Source organism: Carettochelys insculpta, chromosome 1 (genome assembly GCF_033958435.1).
Source record: "Carettochelys insculpta isolate YL-2023 chromosome 1, ASM3395843v1, whole genome shotgun sequence".
NCBI classification, from domain to species: domain Eukaryota; kingdom Metazoa; phylum Chordata; order Testudines; family Carettochelyidae; genus Carettochelys; species Carettochelys insculpta.
The window spans coordinates 179,130,425-179,154,149 of NC_134137.1; the positions used below are offsets into that span (position 1 = coordinate 179,130,425).

The 23,725-nt window shown below is 41.0% G+C and overlaps 1 protein-coding gene across 2 annotated transcripts in view; it reads left to right on the forward strand.

The window, feature by feature from the left end:
* The window catches only part of RUNX1 (RUNX family transcription factor 1), a 95,669-nt gene that overhangs the window by 44,490 nt on the left and 27,454 nt on the right, over positions 1-23,725 (forward strand). Inside the window, exon 4 of one of the 2 annotated variants that reach the window (XM_074996400.1) lies at positions 9,135-9,326. The exons of the other annotated variant lie outside the window; for it this stretch is intronic. Within the exon in view, the coding sequence (XP_074852501.1) occupies positions 9,135-9,326 (192 nt within the window). The remainder of the gene's footprint in view (positions 1-9,134; positions 9,327-23,725) is intronic. 2 annotated transcript variants of the gene reach the window in all.

The window sequence follows — 23,725 nt, forward strand, 5'->3', positions numbered from 1 at the left end:
GTTTGGGTGAAGGAAGTGGTGCAATGCAGTAGGTGGTATAATGGGAGCTGAGAGATTCTGCAAAGCGGGTGAGAGCAGCGTGGGAACCCCCTCCCACTCCCGGTGACTGAGGTGCTCTGCAGGCTGGATTCAGCAGCTTGGTGGCCCAAATCTGGTCCACCCCAACTTACACTCAGGGGGTAGGTGGGTGTCTGGGGGGGAGGGGGCTGAAGTTTGCCTGACTTAATTTTATGTTTACGCCGTGCCTCAGGTTTTGTCATTGTAGTTGAGGCAACGTAGACTCAAAAAATCTATGCTTCCTAATATCTTTACTCTCTCAGGCTCCCAACCTGGAAGTTTTTGCAAGCCCTACTATTTGCTTTTTAACAATCATTTAACCTGAAAGGAATAACGTTTCTTTCAGCATAAGACTAATTGTGCCTTTAGATTGCTGCTTTGGGCAGAACTATCCTTTTGTATTGTTTTTGTTTCCACACCTGTTCCTTTATTCATGTCACCGGCAGTTATGTCACAGGTCACCTCTATGCTACGGGGATGACTGCAGCATGGCTAAGGCGCCTTAACTCTGCTGCCATAACCCTGTGGCGCGGATGCAGCTGTCAGCAATAGAAGTGGTTTTTTTCAGGTAGTGGAAGTGCACTGGCTCCCTGAACAATGGTTGCTACCACCACAGAAGCATTCTTCCATCGCTTTAGCTGTGTCCCTGGGGGTGGTAGGCTGATGTAGCCATTGTGCTCAGGACTGTGGCTTTTTCACACCTCTGAGTGCAGTAGTTCTGTTGACCTCACTTTTAAATGTAAATCAGGCCTGAACCACCTGTCTGGAGTATATTTTAAGGGCATTTTGCAAGAGGGAAAATGCAAACCATAAAGGAACAAAGAAGGGTTTTGGCAGTGTGCTGAGAGCTGTTCTAACCTTGGCAGGGATTAGCTCTTTTAAAAGTGCATATATTGAGGTTTAAGTCAGATGAGGGTAGAATTTTGCAAAGTAATGTAATTTCCAGGGACTGATTCTCCTTTAAAAAATTCCATATGCTCTATTGTATTTTTATTACTTCATTGAATTGGCCTATTTCCGTATATAAACCTTGTGGTGCTCCCAAGAGTAATACAAGACTATGAGTACCAAGCGCAGGCCAGGCTGTTGAAAAACCAGGGCACAAACCCCAACTTGTTTGTGAGTTTGAAACTTAGATTTCACTGACCAACTACGGCAAGTGCAGATGCTGAATCACTTTAACAGCTTTACCATGGACTCACAGACAGACCCCTTGGGTGCTGTGATCTGTCCTGCCAATCAGGTGAGCAAATATCTGTGGTAGGTGGCCTCACACAACAGGAATCACAAGAGTATACAGTTCACTCTTCATATCAAAGGATCAGCCACTTACCTTTGGTCAGTTGCGCCTTAGGTCTCACACCAGAGTCAATGCTTATAGCCAATCTTTAGTAAACTGCAGGAAGATTTATTAAAGTGCAGAAGGAAATGAGAGAGTTTCTTGTATGGTTACAGAAAGTACACGTCACATGAATGAGTAAAGATATGTATTATTCAGGGATATTTGTGGTAAGTCATGGACTAGTTATGGGCAATAAACAAAAATTAGTGGCCTGTGGCCTGTCCATGAAGTGTACTATATATCTCTGGCTAAACATTTTTGTGGGGAGGTGGACTGGGTATCATCATGGATGCTTGGGGTGGGGGGCTGGTGGGGCAGAGGCAGCCTCCCTACCCATCTCCTGGGAAGCAGTAACCTCCTGCTCCTTGCTCCACATGTTGCTTCCACTCTAGCCCAAGCCACAATTCTAGAGCTCCCAATGATTGGGAAAATAAGTAAGTAGAATGTAAAAAGTTTATTGATTGATACATAAATGTGAATATACATACATAAAAACACTAACATATTTCAACATTTCCAATTAAATGGATGAGCCTGACATTGTGCTGTACCTCCCTTCTGGAATTTTACCTCCCTGCGTGCCCTGGGCACACTCCCCCACTTTGCACATCCCTGCTATAAGGCTGTGTCTACACAGCAGCGTTATTTCAGAATAAGCTATTTCAGAGGAGCTTTTCCAGAGCAGCTTATTCTGAAATAGGGCATACGCACACAAAAGCCACATCTACGTTACATTGATCCTTCAAAAGGTGATCTTCTTTTGAAAGAGTGCATCCACACACACAAAAAAGAGATCGAAAGATCGATCGGCTCTTTCAAAAGAGAGCATCTACATAGCCCCCGATCTTTCAAAGGAACGGGCCAGAGATCAAAAAATCCAGCTCCATGAGGACTGCTTCTTCGAAAAACAAAGGGCCTGTGGAGTGTCCACATAAGCTTTCTTTTGAAAGCAGTCATTCTTCCTGAAACGGGAGTGGGACAGGGTTTCCAGAAGAAGAGCCGCATTCTTTCAATTTCATATCAAAAGAGAGCATTTCGTGTGTGGACTCTCCAAGAGTTCTTTCGAAAAAGGGTCTGATTTTCTGAAAGAACTTCGTAATGTAGACATGGCCAAAATGCATATGAAAATACCACTCAGTTATTTTGAAATAGAGACTTCACACTGACTGGCCCGCAGGGCATCCTAGATGGGCCTGGAGGCCACCTATTGTGAAATAGCTCCTATTGCCTGGCTACACAGCCCCTATTCCGAAATATCTGTTTTGGAACAGGCGCTATTCCTCATAGAATGAGGTTTACAGAATTCAGAATAAGCCATCCTCTATTTTGATATTATTTCAAAATTCAGATTTCACAGTGTAGACACTCACAAAGGTGCCATAGGACTATATGGTGCTGTTAAATAATAGCACTTCTAATAGAAATCCATGTATGTCAGCATTCAGTAGAAATTTTGGTGGAGGCATGGGCAGCAAAACACATTTCCTTTTCGTTAAGGTTTAGGTAGGATCTATTCTTGTTCAAGGATACCGGTTAATACTGTACAGTTCTTGTCAAGTTAACAAGTACTTTTTTTTTAATAAAAGCGATTTAAACAGGAGGTGAAAAAAAAAAAACCCACAGGAAACTAATTTAACAGATGTACAAGTTGGCTTATTAGGAGGGTGGAGAAATGGAAATGCCCAGACAAGTTCTGGAGCTGCCAGAAAGGCAGCTAAGGTTGTGAAGTCTGAGTCTCATAGTAGAGAGAGAAAGAGAGAGATCATACTTGGAATATCTGACCTCTATTAATGCTTGCAGATAACCCAAAAAACAAACTGTCCTCCTAAAACGGGGGAAGTTTGTCACGGGAATGGCAAAAGAAGATGCATTACAAGTACAATACCATAGTATCAGTCAGTTTATATTTGGTTTTATGCTGTGGTGACATTACTGAACATTACACTTTAGGTGACTCTCTGCATGTTAGCAGGTCAAGGGAATGCCACAGATACATAACATCCAGACTATTCATGCACTTCCAAGCACCCCCCTATGTCTGTAATCGGTTTGGCTATGATGTATGACTGACATAACTAAATCTATTCAGAATTATGGATACAATGCAAAGATGTCTGCCATAAAATTGCATGTACCTTGATATTACTACCATCTGGAAATAGGGGTTAGGAATATACTATACTTTTTAAGAAAGACAAACCATTGTTGCTTCCATGTGCTAAACTGAATGCAGGGTTAGATTTTTAAATGGTCAAGCTCAGTAAATGTCAGTTTCACCATATGCAGATAAATGGATTGGAGGAGAGGGATTCACTGAGAAGTGTTTACCTTTACGGATAGGCAAATTAAGAAAAATGCTGCTTGAGTTTGATTGAGGACACTAACTTTGTGACCCTTACACGTCAAAATACACAATTTGTGTTGTAATGGTTATAAAGCTTTAAATTTTGAATCTCTCACTCTATTGTTGTTATTTATTATCTGACACACACACCACATAATGAACCACAATGGTGAAAATTTAAATTGGCAAAAAGTGAAAAATGTGCTTTAAATAAACTTTATTATCCATCAAAATTATTAAAAAATTAAAGTTGAAATCTGCCCAGTCTAGTCTTGCAATATGCAGCCTCGAAAAAGAATTTGAATGGCTTGAGATTTTGGACTGGAAGACTAAGTATATTTATGTTTTATATTTTTTCTTGATCTCTTCATTTCCACCTGATCATATGAATATAAATATGAAAGACCTTTAAAGAATTAAATCAGAAAGTAGTTTTGAAGGACAAGTCTGGAGTTTTTCTTTTTGCATACCTCAAAAGACAGCTAAAAACACTGACATTGTATCGCTATGGTTAGTCACAACATTAAACACCAAGGCCGCGTCTACACAAGAAGCCACTGTCAACAGAAGTGACTCTTGAAACGGATTTCTCAGCAAAACTTCTGTCGGCAGATCATGTCTACACATAAAAGCAGATCGAAAGAGCAATCCGCTGTGTCGATGGAGCAGTCAGACTGTACAGCCCTCTGTTGACAGAATAGCTGACTGGAAGCTCTGCAAACAGGGTTGCCCGGTGAACTGCAAGACCTGTCTGTTGACAAAAGGGCCCCAGAGCTGTTTTGTTGACAGAACGCTGTCAAGAGGCATTATAACTGAACAGGGAGAGGTATAATGCTGCCAGCAGATGTGCCAGGGTTTGTCGACAAACTGTTGACAAAGTGCATTTGCCGCTTAGACGCTCCACAATTTTTCCAGCAAAAGCCTGGTTTTGGCAGGAAAACCTGCTTGTGTAGATGTGGCCTAAATGAGTGGACATTTATAATTAATGTTCAAAGTACAAAAATTTGGGAGTTACCAAGATACTTTGTTTTTGTCATTTTTAAAAAGTGGTGTTCCTGCCAGATGAATCCAGTCCAAACTCAGAATGCACTACAGTCTCTTAAAGCCTATAAAACTGCATTTTCTCCCATTATGAGGAAAATGACTTTCATGTTGTCTTTCAGTAAAAACATCAGAAACACTAGAGCTTTCACTGTGCACCTTATTTCAAATTCGTTGCAAAGAAGGTTGCATTTAGAAGGGATATAAAAATACGACTGAAACAAACATATTGGATGCCCTGTTTATTCTAATCAGAGTCCTTAATGTTGCGTTAATCGCAGGACCCTACAATCAAGGGAAAAAATCCTGCCAGCCTCTTCTTCCTACTTCGCATACAGAGGACATCTGGCACAATAGAATTAATGGGAGTTTTGAGAAGACCAGGAACGGGAGACTGGCCCAGTGTCAAGTGTAATCTATTACTTGGTAGTACAGGCACAGCTTCTTCTCTTACTTACACCAGTTTCACACCCCATTGATTTCGGTGGAGTTACTTCTGATTTACATCCCCTGGAATGAGAACACAATCAGATTCTCAGGGTCAAATCCAGAACTGCTGTAAAGCCAAGTAGCTCTATGAAAATCTGTGGAGCTGCACCAGCTGAGACCAGCTGAGCATCTGGCCCATAGGGAAACAAGAAGAAGCCTGTTAAATTAACTAACCCATGTGAGGGCAAAACAAATCACTGTTTGGCAAATGACCCGCTACATCTTATTCTGTTTTATAAATATGAATCACCTGAACATTTTTGTGTTCACCTCAATATTATTATGTTTCTGTTGTTTTCTCTCTGCCTCTGGGCTGGGACTGATTCCCTTTGGCCCCTTTTAACTCAGTACAACGTTATTTTCATGGACTGTAAAGAATGGAAGTGTTGCTTTATTAGTGGTTTCCTGGTCCGTCATTCACTCTCCACTCTCTCATGGAAAGAAAAAACAGTTTTGTGGTTAAGCACTAAATTAGGAATCAGGACTCTGCCATGCATGGTGAGATCCCGGGGAAGTCAGTTCCAGTTCCCCAAACTATAAAATGGGAATAATAATAAATCCCTCCTTCGCAAGGCTGATGTGAGGATGTATCTACCAATGCAAATTGCTAATGTAATGCTAATAAAAAAATAAGCCATTCTAGCAATGCTTAAACTGTTCTTTTACATGGCTGAGAGAAACCAATATTAGTGATGGTTTTTTCTGATACAGCATATTCATACTGTAGACTTTTATGAAGTTAAAGTTTTTATATTGCTCTTTGCAGAGGTCATCTAACAGCAAGAGTGGGGTAGCTCAGCTCATTAAAAGCAAATACAAAACCCGCTTTTGCAGTGTGTCACTTACCTGATATAACATTTCCAGTGATACCTCAGTAGCGCCCATTAAAAAGCTGCCACACAAAACAAATGACAGTTTCCTCAGTTGGTACAGCTGTGCCAGTGTTGCACACTGACTCATTACTTTATAGATTGACAGAAAGGGGTTTACTGCCTGTGTTGTTAATCCCCCTGCCACAGAGGTGGTAGGCCCATGGAAGAATTCTTATGTTGCCCTAGCCGCATCTATATAGGTAGTTGAGTTGATGAAATTAGATTGCACAAGGTGCACATTTATTTCCTAGCCCTAAGTGACATAGCCAGGTCAAACTGGTTGTTAAGGATGGACTTGGCCATGAAGTGAAGATTTGAGATGTAAAGAGCCTTAGGTACTGGAGTTAGTGGGACACTGAGTACTTCAAATACATCGTAACAGGAAGGGGAGCTCTCAGCTCACCAGCTTTTATCCGTCTCTCAGCCCAGTGACTTTGGTAGTTACTTAAATAATCCGATCTAGGAGGTGCCTTTTATGAAAAAAAAGAGAGAGAAGCCAGTACTCAGCTGATTCCCTACTCCCTACCCCCAGCCAATGCCATGGCTGGGGCTGCCGAGGTGCTGGTACTCAGTACCGGCACATATTGGCCCAAAAAAAGCACTGTATCTAGGGATCCTACAGATAAGCCTTTAATTTCCATGCCACAGGACTCACACGTGATGCCATGAGAGTGGTGCGTGACAGAGAGGAAGAAGAAGGGAGAGTAAGGGGAGGAGCAGCACTGCATGGAGCACCACATTGAAAGCATAAATTGATTGATCTGAACTTCAGATTGAGAATAATTTATGTTACAGCAATAGACTTGCTAAGGGTTACGCTGAATCCCGGCCATGGGGCCTTCAATTCGGCAGGCTGATGTTTAATATAATAAGAATGCACGAGGCATTTTACATATGCACGCAGCTTGCGTGACTCAGTGTGTTTGCATTCAAGTGAAGCGTCGTGAGCTCAGGACTTGAATCGGAATCCAAATTTGCATAGCAGACAAATGAAAGAAAGTTGTGTTTGCACTACTACTACTAATGGTGTTGGATGCAAGTCTTTCTTTTTCCCTTGAAGCTGCCTTAAAGATAAAATCACAGCCATATACTGTGTATTTCTATTTTTTTTTCTGGGATAATTTATAGTTCAGTGAGGAATCTGAGAAAGTGCCAGTTGTGCCCAAGAGTCTGGCAGGAGGAAGAAAACTGAGCCACTGAGATCTGGAACCATTATGCGAGTTAGAGAATTTAATTTTAGAATTTCAGCTACTGGGAACGTTCCTATGCCTTGATTACTAGCTGTGAGTAAAAGAGTGCTTTGTATAGTTAGGAACAGACAGAACTTTTCAGAAAGCACTTTCTGTTCAGCTGGAAATATGTCTCAGGTGCAAAATTGGCAGTTATATGTTTATATTATAAAAACTGTCTGGCAAAGAAAGTTCAAAACTGTGAAGCTGGGCCGCATTCAGACCAATGACCTAAAATCTTTAATTTTCATTCAACAACATGCTGTTAGCTCTAATGATGAGGTACTTTGATCGTGACTACATGCTTAGCCATGTAGGACGGGAAGCAAATGGACACAAGTGGAATGGAGAGCGGTGACAATATGTCAGTCTTCCCCTCTGTCCGCCAAGAAGCAGGAACAAAATGACTCAAAGTTGTCCTTTCAATGGTCTCTTTATGCATCCAGACAGGGCTTTCATTCCCTGAACCAGCAGCAGGCAGCCTAGGCTAGTGAGTGGGTCCTCCCTCATCTCAGTGGGCCGGGAGATTGTCCTAACCAAGACAGTTTCCCAGGATACTCAGAATTTGTGGGTGGGCTGACTGACTTGTAGCAGTGATTTAATTGGATGCAGAGGGAGCACAAAGCTGTCACAGTCGATGTTGTGTGCGGTCAGCACACACCTCACTTCACCTGCCCTTCCTTTACTTGCATGTCACTTTAGTAATACCAGTCGAGAAAAAGTGAGGCCCATGGAAACCAATGGAATGTGGCAACCCTGCGCATGGACAATGGTAAACACTATGTCTTGCAGGCCTCACATAGAGGCCTGATGGGCCGCATATGGCACACAGGCCGCAGGTTGTCCACCACTGCCCAGAACCAATAGCATTTGGAAGTTCTGTGCTAGATCTGTGTCATTTCACTGCCTTCAGCTTCCTCCAGACTCTGTCCTCCGAGCACACAGACTCCAAACCCCTCCTCCCACCACTACCAAAGCAACAAAGTTTTAGCAGGAGCTTGGAGCAAGCTCACAGGGGCCCCGAATACTGGCCCGGGATATCAGCCCTAAAACTCTTATTTGACAGTGGTGAGTTCTGTGCACTGGCTTATCACACTTCCGGTTGCCATGAGTACCTCAGCATTATCTAGCAAGAGGATGTTCAGCAAGGTACATTCCCAACCCTTAATGCTTTGGAAACGCCCTATGTTAATAAAAAAGCACTGTTTCCCCATAATATCCATTCAGTAAACACTGTTTCTTGTATTCCTTTTCTATTTATTTTAAAGAGCAGTTCCTAAACCATCCGACATGATTATTTGTTTGGGTTGGGGTTTTATTTTTGTCATATCATACACTTGTCTAATGGCAGTGAATGATGACAGACTGGGCTTCAAGGCTGGAGGAGCTAGATTAGTTCAGGGTGAGGCCACAGAGGTAGACAAGGTGTATTTTAAAGGCCCTTCCTCCACCAAATGCTTTATATATAAATATATATATCACACACACACACACGCAATCATAGGGATAATAGAGCATTTTGACTGGTAGCAGATTTTTTTAGTAGTCCATACTTCATAGGAGTTATACTGCTTTGTGATGTTGTTACTGTGCATGACTTGATTGTGTCTCCTCTTAATCCAGAGCTATAGTCTTTCTTGAATTTCAGATGGCCACTAGCCAGTTAGGTACATTGCCAATGGATCAAAAAAAAAAAAAAGGCATGAAAAGAAATGAAATCAGTGAGATTTTCTGATCTTTTCCCCCCCCTCCCACACTAGGACATCGTCAGAAACTAGATGAACAGACAAAGACCGGGAGCTTGTCCTTTTCAGAGCGCCTGAGTGAACTGGAGCAGTTGCGTCGCACAGCCATGAGGGTCAGCCCACATCACCCAGCCCCCACACCTAACCCACGAGCTTCCTTGAGCCACACCACTGCTTTTAACCCTCAGCCTCAGAGTCAGATTCAGGGTAAGTACCTGAAACTCTCCCTTATAGTGAGGGAACTGCTTGCTGCTAGTTGTCAGAGTCTAAACCAAGTTTGCTGAATTAGATGGCCTTCAGGATGCTTCTCCTCCCCATGCGAATAATTTCCATGTTGCTATGGTAACCAGGAGATGCATGGGAGACAGGATAGCAGCTATAATGATAGGGTGGGCTGCATGGACAGGTCGTTCTTCAGGACCTGAAGAAGAACTCCATGTAGCTCAAAAGCTTGTCTCTCTCATCAATGCAAGTTGGTCCAGGAAAGATATTACCTCCTCCATCTTGTCTCCCTAACTGCTTTGGCAAGCCGCTTTTGAAATGTGGATAAAACACAGTGGGAAGATGGGGGTGAGAAAGGCACATAGAGCTGATTTTCTTCGCTTACCTTACCACATTCAGCTGTGGGTTTTTTTCTAACCAGTGATGCCATTGTTGTCAAGTCTAGCACCTTTTTAACAATGCAGGGACTATAGCAACATTCGCTTTGACAGCAGAGTTCATTGTGTTATCCTTAGCTATTTTGGAATTGTAATTCTTCAAGCTTTTGTTTTTAAAGAAAAGATGTTGTTTTCTTGGATCTTTTCGTATATGTAGCTATATTCCTTGATGAATATTTAGTTACTTAATGATATGCCTTTGTGAAGGATACAGACTCTCAATAACTTGCAGAAGTTTTCGTAAGAAACCATTCACGAACAAATGATCTTAGGGCCCATTGTTCAGGGAAGAAGACCAATCTAAAAAAAAGTACTTGCACTGCTTGTAAGAGCAGACACTGTTGATAAAAGGAAATTCTATAGCTTTTATATTAATTAAAACCTCTTAAAGGGTGACTCAAAATATTGACATCATCTGGGATTCAAGTCCAGATAATGTGAATGACATCAAGCAATCAAGTCTTGGATAATTTTCTGCAATCTTTCTTTGCCCCCATTAAATCAGGGTTGAGTCAGCAGGTGTGGAATGAGAAAACTATCCTGATAACTACTGTGCATTTTACAAAACTGTCAAAAATGCAAATGCATTAATACCTCTCAAATTGAGGCAAACAGCCTTCTCTTTCTTGTCTTCGCAAATAATGTTGCTTGATAGTGTTGAACGTAGGCCTTCCAATCAGAGTTAAATAGATTTGGTCAGGCTTCTCCCCAGTGTTCTGGATGGAGTTATAGTCTGAGTCAGTAGCTTTCCTTTAGCAGTCTGCTTCTTAAATCAGAGTTACTGTGCAGCTCTTAGTATGTACAACTCGTAGAAAAGCATATTACTTCCAGGAGTAAAGTGTTTGTTACTTGTCATTATCTTCTCAGTCCTGATCCTGGGCCCACTGAAGTCTCTTGTAAACCTCTCATTGGCTTCAGTGTCTACAGGATCTGGCCACTGATGAGAAGTAAGTGAGTCGTTGAATTAAATCAACATGCTCTCATGTATCTCACTGCGAAAAGAAGTATGCAGAAAAGTTCAAGGACTGCACAGATGCTTCCTGGAGTTGCTCCAATTTACACCAGCAGAGGATCTAGTCTTACATCTCTAACAGCTTTTGGCAGTCACTTTATTTAGAGTCTGATTTGGAGACCAAAGTAAGTTTGATTTTTATTGCCTTCAAAATTAATGTGTTATTATGACTACCTGGGTGGAAGTATTAGTAGCAGACTTGCATTCTTCATCTACTTTGGAATACTATATGCGTAGCAGAGTATCAGGTTTAACAGAAAAGATCCCCTCTTTCTTGTTCTGTTTTGATACTCTTTGATAGCACAACTTCAGAGCAAAATAAGTCTTTCATACTCCTCTAGGGACTCAGCTGCTACCTCTGGAAATATATTTAGTATATTGCTTTACTTTGCTTTGTTTTGCTTCGGAAAATACAGTTTTTGATGCAGTTGGCCTGTGAATTTATAGGAGTAGCTCAGAAAATGATAGCTATTATAGTTCTGATGTTTCCTCACAGCTATTCTCATGTGAAATCACCAGTTTGGGTCCTGCCACCCGGTAAAAGTTACACCTTAGCCTTACCACAACTTGAATAATTTGATGAGACTTGTATCCACTAAGAGTAAGCAGCTAAATCTTAAGTCTCTTTCAGTCAAAATTTTGTGCTTGTTATGCGAAGGTCCCTTTTTATTTTCACCCATGTTGAGGCTGTTCTGTTCCAACAGTCTACATAAAAACAGCACGAATTCTTGTGGCAACTTAGAGACTAAAAAATTTACTTGGGCATTCTTTTTTGTGGGCTGGAGTCTGCTTGGGTAGATGATTATACCCAAATAAGGTGCCACGGAACTCCACAATATTTTTGCTGAAACCGTGGAACATTATTACCCCTCCGGAACAGTGTACACAGTGTAATGTAAATGAGAATCCGAGCTTTGATATATTTCTCAAGATCTGAAGGATGACTGGTTTTCAGGGTGAGCTCCTACATTACCTTTCAGGAGCCAGAGTTTTGAAGGGAGAGGCAATGAATAACATCATTATACTGTAGAATATAGCCTGATAGAAATGAAATACTCCTGACATTATCCATATTATTAATCTGCTGATGTGTAAATATTTACATCTTTATGTTACTGCCTATGGAATAAAGAAAGCCTTAGGCTTTTTATAGACAAGAGGCAAAAAAAATATTCAGGGCTGGCTTTTAATTGGTGGTGATAAACTTGGCTTTCAGTCACCACCCCTGTGTGAATCACAGGCTACTCCTCTGTTCATCAGAATTTGATTCAAAACAGACTCTAACTCAAAATAGACATCCTGGGCTAATTCACAGATTTAAAGGGGCAGGTTGCCATACCACTAAACCGCTGTTTATTTGTTGAGGTTTTCATTTGTAAAGACCTTGAGGTTAATTTTAACTTCCTATTTCACCAGGTCTTGAATTTAAACATAAAGCTTTTTGTGTCATGGATACAAGTTCATGCAAGTTAGGAGATCATAAAGTGCTTTAATCGAGTTTTATGCTTCTTGCACATCACAGGAAGGGAGAGAACACACCTGTTCAATTAAAAGCTCTAACCATACCAGTTCACGGACAAAAGCTGATGGAGTTTGAAGAATAGTTAGTACATCCCATGTGTTTCAAGCTGAAAGATTACTGTGTGCAAGTACCAAGAATATAATGTTAATGACCTGACTTAATTCTCAAAAACAAGGAAATTCAGTTAAGGCTGAAATTCCATATAACAGTTCAGCCTTTACTCACTCCCTTGTGTGTGTGTGTGTGGGTGCGTAAGTTAAAGAAAGGCAGAGCAGTGTGAGTGGGGTTTGGAATGCTGCTTTTGAGTGGTTGGATAAGGCCTTTGACCAGGATTTAAGTCTATACTTTTGTGATTGAATTTCCTGTAGTGTTATTTTGATCTACTGCATAAATACATAGCTAGGAAGTATGCTAGTCATAATCTTGACTGGAGTAGGTAGATACAAAATTAGAAAGTTTTTAAAAGTATGGATTGTAAGGTTCTGTTACAATTTGTCAGGGCCAACATAAATATTTCATGATTTATAGGTCATTGACCCAAGAATCTGCTCTGGTGGGGTCATGAGAGTTGATCCAGTGCACAATAAATACTATAAACAATGTCTAAGGGGGAGAATATTTACTTATATTTCCAATGAAATAACTTTATAATTTTGGTTTATTGAAATTAGCCAAAACAGTGTTTTCAACTCACAATTTATTCATCATTCTTAAATTTGAAAAATAAATAAGGCTGAGCTATTTTTCCTCTATAGAAAAAGCAACTCATCATCTTTAACGACACACTTCTGGTTCTTTTTTCATCTTGATAGCCTTAAAAAAATCTGATTTAAAAAAATACCTGTAATCTAACATGTTACATTTAATCTGGGGCTAGACTTTTATGGCCAAGATAAAAGACTCTGGAAACAAGAGGTTATAATAAAAATGTTGACAGATTTTTAACCAGGGCTGCTGTTGATAACAAATCAAAGACTTACTTCTATATTCGCTTATTTTATTAAAAGGTATGTGTACTCTTAGGATGAGTAAGGAACATTAAAACTGAGATTTTCTTGTTACAACCCAGTTTTTTCTCCTCTCCCAGGTGCAATATGCTTTGTTTAGGAGATTTTTCAAGGTCCATACTATCATAATCTTGTTCCACTGAAAATAGTCCTGTTTATTAGGGTTCCCATGAGCTAAAGAAACACTGTAGTGGAATCAAGGGCTATGGGTAAGCCCAAGGAATTTAAATGGCTTTGCTCCTATTACAACTGTATCCTGTCCCAATTTTATTTTTCCACTTTTAAATCAGCTTGGTAGGTCATAGGTTAATAGTTTGCAGTGTTGTTGTAGCCGTGTTGATCCCACCTTGTTTCTCTAATAGGTGCTAGGGGTGTTCAGAGGGCAGGGTTTCAGAATCGTCTGGCTGGCAGTGACATTTGCTGCTAAGAATGTCATTGGCTGAAGTGCAAAATGTCATTTTTAAAGCACTTTAGAGAGTTCTAATTGACTGGTCCCTTACTGCAAATATAGACTGGCAGACACTCAAAACTAGGGCAGCAACTTGTCTTTTTATTCTGTCGTATTTAAAAATACGTCTATTTTTCGAAACATGTTTTTTCTGAGTAGTTCTCTAGAAGGGTTCCCTGTAAACTGAGCACGTGGGCAGCTGCCCAGGAGAGATTCAGATGCTGCCCAGCTGATTAACAGAGTGCCCATAGGTGCCCACAGTGGGCTGCATTTGTTTCTATGGACGGTGTACATCCACATATGCCTTGGTGCACATAACAAAATTTATTCTGCCCAGGAATGGAAAAAATTACAGAGAACATTGCTCCACGGCTCCCTCTTTTTCCATTAAAGTGCTTTTCTTTACTTGTGGGTGCTTACAATGAGTATAAAGCTTAGTAAAGAAATATCATGTTTTCTTTGATTAACCTGAGTAGTACACCGATTCCTACCTCAGAGGCCAAGAAATTGCACACGTTGTGCTTCTCCTATTGACGCTATAGAGGAAAGGTTAAATATGGCATCTCCTACCTTAACATTACTGACCACCTGTCTGCACTATATTTTCAAACAATTTCAAACAATTTTGATTGTGTATTTATGCTGGTTTCTTTGCGTCTGTGACTGTGAAAATTATATTATCTAGAAAAGAAATGGATAATGAGGGATATGGCTGACATTCGGGCTTCCTCAGTCAATGGCTGCAAGGATAGACAGACATGTTTGCTGCCAAAGCAGCATCACTGGTTTCCTGTATTCCTACACCAACGTCCACACACACACACCCTGCTACCCATACGTACATGTGTGGTGTATTCCAAGTAGCAATAGCAATAGGCATGCCATACAGATCATTCCTGTAAGGAACATGCCACATCTGTTTTGGAGGATGAAAAACAGAGTTGCCATTGCCACTGGGTCAAAGTATGTTTTAACACAGAGCTCTGCCTCACCCCGAACCCCAGAAATGCTCTGCAATCACTCGTGTTGCAGGTGGTTTGCAGAGCATCCTCTCTGTAGCTTTAGAGAGGATCCAAGAGAGGAATATAAAACTTTTGTATCAGAGAGGTAGCCGTGTTAGTCTGTAGCTTCAAGAACAACAAGAAGTCTTGTGGCACCTTATAAACGAACAGATATTTTGGAGCATAAACTTTCGTGGTGATGAAGCAGGTCTTTGCCCACGAAAGCTTATGCTCCAAAATATCTGTTAGTCTATAAGGTGCCACAAGACTTCTTGTTGTTCAGAAAACTTTTGTTCCATACCCCTTGTCTTCCTTTTGGATTCGTGTTTGTGTGCGCGTACATTCCTGTGTATGCCTGGCTACCAGATTCCAGCTCCATGGATTTGCCTGTATAGGGATTCTTGGTTGGGCAGAGACTCCTGGAAATTATCTTGTAAAGTTATTTAAGGCATTTGATGTTAATGTGGAAAAGACACTTCTGGCCTCAGAGAAATGAGCTCTTCACTTATCTTTAAAATGCATCAGTGAATGTCAGACAGAAATCTGGTTTTTTCCAAGTACAGAATGTGTTTCTTTGACTCACATTTAAGTTCTGATCCGTTCAGTTGGTATAAATGATCTCAGCTCTTTGTCTTTTAAAAATGAACAGTGTTGTCCTACCAGAGTACCAAACTCTTGAAATCATAGTTATTTACCGTGTCACAAAACAGCTCGGCTTTGTCTACAGTTGCCCCCTTCTTTGAAGTGGGCATGGTAATCAGCCTGATCAGAGAATACTAATGAAGTGCTGTGATGAAAATGAAAAATTTGAAGAGTGAGGGCACTTCAAAGTTGCGTGAGTACTTCAAAGTGCCTGCGGTTACAAGGCATGACGGCACTTCGAAGTTTTCGACTTTGAAGTTGCCGCTGGGAGAATTAGGCTAATGAAGTGCTGAATATTCATCACAGCACTTCATTAGTATTCTCCACTCAGGCTGATTACCAAGCCCCCTTGGAAGAAGGGGACCAATGTAGACACAGCCCTTGTATAAGACGTGGGAAACATACTACCACTGCAGATACGTTAGCGTACTCATACGAATTTTTCTATCATTAAAACTCATACAATTCTAATCCAGAAAAAAAATCACAGTGCTTTCCTAGATGCTTACCAGCATAAGACTATAATAGTTCTGATTTTTAAAGAGCGCTAATTCCACCCTTCAGTTTTGCAGAATTAAATACTTCCATTTTTGCCCAGCATTAACTGTGCCAACCTAACTGTAAGTGTTCTTGAAAATCTGGTTAAAAAAAGAGTAATAAAACAAAATGGGAATATTGTTAATGTGATTCTGTCCATTTCTAGCATGGCAAGGTGAGGTTGCATCACACTGTCTACTGGACAAACCCTCTCACTTTTCCAAAAACAACAACCTGAAACCTACATTTTTCCAGTGCCAGTGTTTGACAGCAAGTTTGTGGGGTAGCGGTGCATAAGATCAAGAGGAAATAATAATTTGATAATAAATATTGGAATGCCATATACAAGTTTAAGGAAATATGTCACTTTATTTTTGTGTAACCCTCCCCTTCATGTTTTTCATTCTCTTGGGTGCCCCTCTTTCCATTGCATGATTCTCTTACTCATTTTGTCATATGTAAAATTAGCCTTCTTGGGGCAAGGGAGTGTGTCAGATGTTCTGTGAGGCCCCTGGCATCCTTTGAGTCTTGTTCAAATCCTAATTTTTAAAGGCCATGATTTTGTTACCAAGGACATCTCCATCTGCTATAGTTACAAATTTTACATCAGGAAGTCCCTCAGAAATAGGACTAGTACAATGGAATTCCCTCCCTTTGGAATCAGAATTTTTCACTTGACCACATGACCATAATTCCATTGGTGACTGATGCCCACAGTGCCCTCTGTCTGTTGGGTTTGTTCATCCTCCCTAGAAGTGCTCCCACCTAGTGAAGAGGGACAGCGTGGGGGACTAAGAGCCAAGGCTCTCGGCTCTGTGCAGAGCCCAGCTGCCCCTTTCACACTTCCAGCTGTCCAACTCTGCATCGCCGTACCTACGCTGACATAAGCACCAGGCCTCTCATCAATGTCGTTTTATGTTGTCACCATAGCAGGGGAGTTATGTCGGCAGGAAGAGCATTTCAGTTCGCACATCTCCGCTGTTTTGTCAACAAAAGCTGCCTTCTGTTGATAAAATTGTGTAGAGTAGGTGAGGCCTAAAAAAAATCTCCCTTTGTCAGACAGATCGCTGGGTTTGCTGCTTCTGACCAGTAATCTTACCCTGTGACTTCATTCAGTCAAAGCCCTGGCAGACTGCAGTCCTCCTTATGGGCAGAAAATTGCCTGGGGGCTTCCCTGGATTACGTTTTATAAATTCTTGGGAATAAGATAAAATCTCTGTGAACAACTCAGACACTTCTTACTGCCACTTAAATTGCCAAATATTCTGGAACTCACTGAATAAATTTTATTTCAGATACAGGGTCAATCAGCTATTTAACACCAGAACTGCCAGAATAAACCAAAGCTAGCTCAGGGTTTTTGATGCCAGAAGTGTAAATCTTTCACTTTGCCCAGTAAGGGGCAAACTTCATTTCAAGCTAGCATGTTTTCTTCACAGATGTCCAGTGTGTTCTGCCTTTCATTGTCTCAATTCATTCAGTTTCACTTTTTCCCTCTAACCCAGAAGTTCCCAATCTTTTCCTATTTCATACACCATTTCAGAGATACCAGCTGCCCACTATACCACAGTCAATGATACTCTGTGTTTTCTTCTTAACACTACCTGTCTTTTGCCATCTGTCCATATTTCACGGTTACATACAGCTATCATTCCAGGATGACATATTGCAGCAATGAAGGTTTAAGTTGGACATTAGGAAAAAGGCTTTGTAGCTGTCACGATGGTTAAGCACTGGAATAAATTGCCTAGGGAAGTTGTGGAATCCCCATCACTGGATATTTTTTTCAGAGAAGATTAGACAAACACCTGTCAGAGAAGGTCTAGAATTGATAGACCTGAACAGGGGCCTGGACCTGATGTCTTCTCGAGGTTCCTTCCACTTCTAAGATTCTATGATATACAACCCTGAGTAAATTCTGAGCTTAGTTAGTCTGGATGGTTGGTGGGTTACTGAAACACTGCTGTATGGTGATTGGAGGTGAGGGTTCTATACCTCAGCATCTCTGTCTGTGTTCTCATTGGCACTTCTGGAAATACATTAATTGCCATATTTTATATAACAAATTCACATAAAGCTTTTTCTACAGTAGCCTATTATGGTAATTCAATAAATAAAACGATTAATAAAATCCACCTGTACATGATTTCTTCTTTGCACCCATCAGAGATGTTTCACATGCCCTCAGGGGTACACATCTCACAGTTTGGAAACCTCTCTTCTAAAGCACAGACTTGTTTTTCTTCTATCTTCTATCGCCAGAGGAAGAGCAGAGCAATGAAAGAGACTCACCTTCTAGGATTCCAGATGGTATGTCCAGCTCCATGACAAATGACCATCTTAGGAATCCTTTATTTTCAATGAGAAAAAAAAAAAGAATCCTACCCTGGACTTGAAGTGGTTCAGCTCTTTAGTCAACTCTATACTCTAATAGAAAGAGAGGGGCTCCTCATAAGCTCGGCAATTTCCTAGGGTTTGATTTAAAGGATATTCGTCTTCCTATTGCAATTGCTCTAAAGTTTCAAAGATTCAAAGGTGCTGTCAGCTGGGCAATAAATATCTTCTCAGTCCCCTGGTCTTCTGCTACCCTAGTTCTTGCTTACCTAATCCATTCCCAGGAATGTTCTCAGGAAGGTATCAGCAGAAAGGGCAAATCTGTTGGAAGAAGTGATCGTCTTTGATTAAAGGCAGAAAACTGAGAGTCAGAACACCCCAGGGTTTTCTTTCCAGATCTGCAATGGACTTCCTTTGTATCCTTGGCCAAGTCACTTATGGACAGGTTTTTAGAGACCTTTAGGCATTTAAAGATGCATATAGTCATCTAGATACTTGGACACTTGAGAATCCCAGTCTGCACCTATCTACAAGTTTAGTTGTCGAAATAGCTTTAAAAATTTGTCCCTTAAGATGTAGCCACAAAACTGTTGTCTGCCTAGTCTATCACAAGACAAGGTGAAGCAAAGCATGATATAAGATGAGTGGAAGCTTTCGGGTAGGAACAAATGTCCTTGTTTCAGTCTTTAAGTGACATCACAAATCTTATTGATGTGTAGTTTTTAGTCTCAGTGAGACAAACTGTTCTCATTTGCACTAGCCCAAAAGTTGTTCTCCTGGACTTACAGTGCAGCTCAGAGCAGAATCCTGCTTGGGATATAGCACTGGTTCTTGCTCTCCTTAATTGTTGTTGCCTTCAGTTTTCAGCAGAGAAGAGTTTAAATAAGGAAGCATGAAATGAATCTAAGATAACATCATTCCACTTTTCCCACCGTGCCAGAATAATTCCTGACTTGAGAGTGTCAGCATGGCTGGGGGATTTCCCTCCCTCCCTGTTGACTTCCAAGGAAGAGAAGAATACTTGCAGGATTTCATCATTAATGCAGTTATTTAAGTCACTATTATTTATCTGAATTTCATATTTACCATTCAGATTAACTGTGCTGCTGAGCAATGGGTATTCTTTCACTAGCCGACCTGATTCTAGAGCTCTAACACAGCTTGTTCCCCCTTTACTCTCACTTTTCACAATAACACAGTGAACTTGCTGACAGTGAAAGTATCTGCCTGTCTAACAAGCAGGTGCACTTACTATCCTGGACTGCAGACACTCACAGGCTGGTGCCTATTTAATCACATTTTCACATTGGAGTCCTACACCCACTAGTTTTTGGATTATTCTTTATTGGCCTTTGAATAGGCCAATTGTAATGAAGATTAAAAGTGCTGATTGCAAAACTCCAGTAAATAAAATCTCCCTTAGTCTTTTACTGACAAACCCAGTTTCTCTCCATAGAGTTTGCTCCTTTAATCCATTCTTGGCAGAACACTTCATGTTTGATACCAGAGCTCAAATTACCTCCCATGGTAAATAAAACAAACAAAAAATGAAAAAGAGCTCCTAACCCTAAAAAAAAACAAAAAAAAACCCAGCTGAAACTGGCTTATTATTAAGCTGTTGGCGCGCATGTGCTACAACATACCAATTTCATTCTGCAAATGATGTTTTTCTGGTTATAATGTGTAGGTACTTGACAGATTCCCGAAATGCTCAGCAGCTGTGCCATGGAAATCACATGCATTTCTAAATGTTGCAATTGAAGCAAAATAAAAGGGGAAGATGAGAATATTGTTTTAACATTAAGCTTCAGATATTTGTTTCTTTTAACTGTGAATGGGTCCAACAGAATTCAAACTTCTGACAGGGAAGTCAGATATTTTCCATGATGACTTAACCCTGAGTGTGATTCACTCCCTCTGTACACAGTCAAGACTAGCCCGGGAACAAACTTAAACCACCTAAACCATGGGTACCTCATGAAGCTGCAGTTCCTACTGGCTGAAGTAGCAACCACAGTCTTCACATCAACAGTGTCAGAGATGCACTCCACTAAATCCATATAGTCACAGATCCAGTGACCCCTTCCAGTCACTGCCACAACTTCACTGCCACCTAAGACTCTTTCACCATGACTTCCTTTTAATGGATATGTGATGTAACAGGGTCCAATCCAAGCTAATGAGTAACGGTATCCCCCCACCTTCTAGATGGTGCTTGATCCTGCTGCGAGGGCAGGATGGACTTGATGACGTCTTGAGGTCCCTTCCAGTTCTAGTATTCCATGATTCTGTGATTCTATTATTCTAACCTGGGGTGCCCTTTACAATACTTTCCTGCTGTAGGCTGCAGGTTGGACTGCTTGCAAACAGCCACCAGTATGCAAGTCACTAAGCTATATCTGTATGGCTACGCCTACGCTATAGCGATCTGTCGACAGAAATTACTGTCGGAAGAGATTTTCTGGCAAAATTTCTGTCAACAGATCATGTCCACACACAAAAGCGGATCGAAGGAGCAATCCACTCTGTCAACAGAGCATCCAGACTGACTGGCACTCTCTCGACACAGCAGCCAACTGGAAGCTCAACAAACAGAGCTGCCTGGTGAACCAGAAGCCCTCTCTTTCGACAGAGGGCCCCCCACCCCACAGCATCTACATGAGTCTTTTGTTGACAGGGAACTGTCAACAAAGGTATTAATCCTGAACATGGAGAGGCAAAACGCTGCCAGCGGATGTGCCAGGTTTTGTTGACAGACGGTTGACGCAGTGCATTTTTCACATAGACGCTCCACAGGTTTTTCTGACAAAACCCCAGTTTTGTCAGAAAAAGCCTCTCGCGTGGACGTAGCCTATGAGTGTTGCAGCCAGCAAGAGACACCTTCCCTGTCCTGGTTACACCATGCTGTGACCCCAAAACACCCCCCAATATATTTTCCCCCAGACATTTATGTCTTCTGCTGCCTGGGCCTCTCCCAGACAATATAAACTTATATAAAGAAGTCTATTATTACTTTGATACAATTAATTTGCGTTTCAATTTAAACACTTGGTATTAGATAAAGTAATAAAACAAGTTTATTAACCACACAGAGAGATTTAAGTGAGTTCAAGAAGTGAGGCATACAAGAAGAAAAAGAAGAATACAACAATTGGTTCCTAATACACAAAGAGACGTTAAATTCAAATCAAAATTTTCTCATGACGTGCTCTCAGCTGTCTTACTGACTGAACTTCTTAGGTCAGACCCTTCCACCAGTCCATTGCTGCTTCCTTTGTCCTTTGGGTGCTGTGAATGCAATGGACAGAGAGTGTGGTGTGCGGGGGAGTGTCTTGAGGTGATTGTCCTTCATTTTCCTAGTGTCAGTTCCCCACTTGAAAAATATTGCCTGCTGACATTCAGGAGACAAAGATGCTATGGGGGAGAATGCTGCTGCTTTTTCTTCATCTGTTTGAGTACCCTTTATTTCCCTTCCTGCTTGATGACTGTGTTTACTGCTTAAACACAAATTAAGCAGAGCACATATTCCTTTGCTTGGGCTAGACCTGTTTGCCCATCTCAGTTTGGAATATGTTAAGAACACCATGTGGCGGCATCTTATAACTGCACATACCATGTTACCAAGTGCATTTTCTCAGGATAAATTTGCAAATGATATCTCACATATGTTGTACAAAATTTAGCACAATAGAATGCACAGTCCAAACACAGGGTACTCGCTAAATCTACATAGTCACAGATCCAGTGATGCCTCCCAGGTTCACCCCCCCCACCCCCGACTATGGCTCTTCACAAGACTATTTGAGCTGGCGTGGCTGGCCTGAAGTGGATAAGTACATAGAAAGGGCAGCTCTCCTCCTTTCCATCCATGGGACCTAGCCTACACACACAAAGGTTACACAACATGGAGAGCCATGTCTTGGCCCTCTGCATGAGATATAATGAATCTCTTCCTATACAGATGCTAATTGTGAAACACTCTGAAATATTCATTCTACTTCTCTGTTGCAAATAGGAGTTTGCCTGTGTCTGCTTTCTTTAAGGGTGGTTTTTATGCACTAACTTTTTTCCTCTTACAATAAAATACAAAGTGCACATTTCCCTTGCCATTTTAGCAGATGTGTCCGTTACAAGAGGCTGTGTGGACAGAGTTGCTGTAATGGTCATGAGTGTTTATATGGCTCACAGAACTCTCTCCATGAATAGCATAGCAAATACACATTGAGCATTGAGTACTGCTATGAATAGCTACACCGCTGCAGCCACCTAACTCATTGGAGTCTGTCTGTCATGTCATACGTTATGCAGTGGCTAAGGAAAAGGGGGTTGGTTGCATACAAAACTCAAATGTGATTGGATAACTCACGAAAGACCGTAAATTGTAGGGAGAAGAGTCCATTGTATGCTCATAGGCACAATCCGACCATTCTTTCTCCATTAACACAGCTCTTGAAATATAGACTTAAAGAATGATGTGGTAGGAAATGTACTTAGATACATTGTGTGAAACCTGTACTAGTGAAGAAACTTGACTTTGACATTTTTAACTGTGAGTGCTTTCTTTCTGTCGCTGTTTCAGAAATATGTTAAGATTTGTCTCTCAACTGAGATGTTCATTAGTGATTAGTGATTCATTAGTGACTGTCCTGAGATACCTGAACACAAGGGAGAGCAAACTTTTTACATCAGGCCCTACTTTTCATCCCTGCCAGTAGCAGTCCCCTGACCCCAACTTGTCTAATGTAATCCAAACAACAAAATTTTTGGTTATATTCCTATGAAAAAAAAAATAAAACCTTTTGGCACATGTAAAAAAAAATAAGTACGTGGAATGTAAAAACTTTATTAATCAATGTATAAGTACTAAAATGTAGTGTGTTTTATTTTAAACATCCCAATTACAAAATACGCCCAATGGTTGCAAATGCATATGTATATGCGTGACTTTACTCCTAGGAGTAGTTTCTTTGACACCTATGAGACGCACACCTGCAAATTTACAAGCAATGGTGTTCGTACATTTTGGGCCCTAATTTACTTAGATTATGAACAACAGTGTCACCTCAGAATGTGAAAACTTTATTAATGAGCATGAGACTCTCAAGAAGATAGTCAGGTGAAGAATGCAAATCAGGGCTTGCAAACTGTATTTTCCCAGATTGCAGATACACGTGTTGATTATTAGCATGTTGACATTTTTTATCCCCATCTATAAATACTTTTGCAAGCTCACTTTCAGCTTCTTTATTATTTTAAGTGCATACCTCGCCGCTTGTGCCAGACTATCTTGTTGATTCCACTCAGGAGACTCTACCCTTCAAAGCCCACTCGCAGCTGTGGCTCAAACTGTCCAGCCAAAAGCATAACACCAAACAGGTGTGTGTGACAGAAAAATGGCCACAGATCCACAGCTGTCAGCACTCTGGTCTATTATTGGAGAGGAT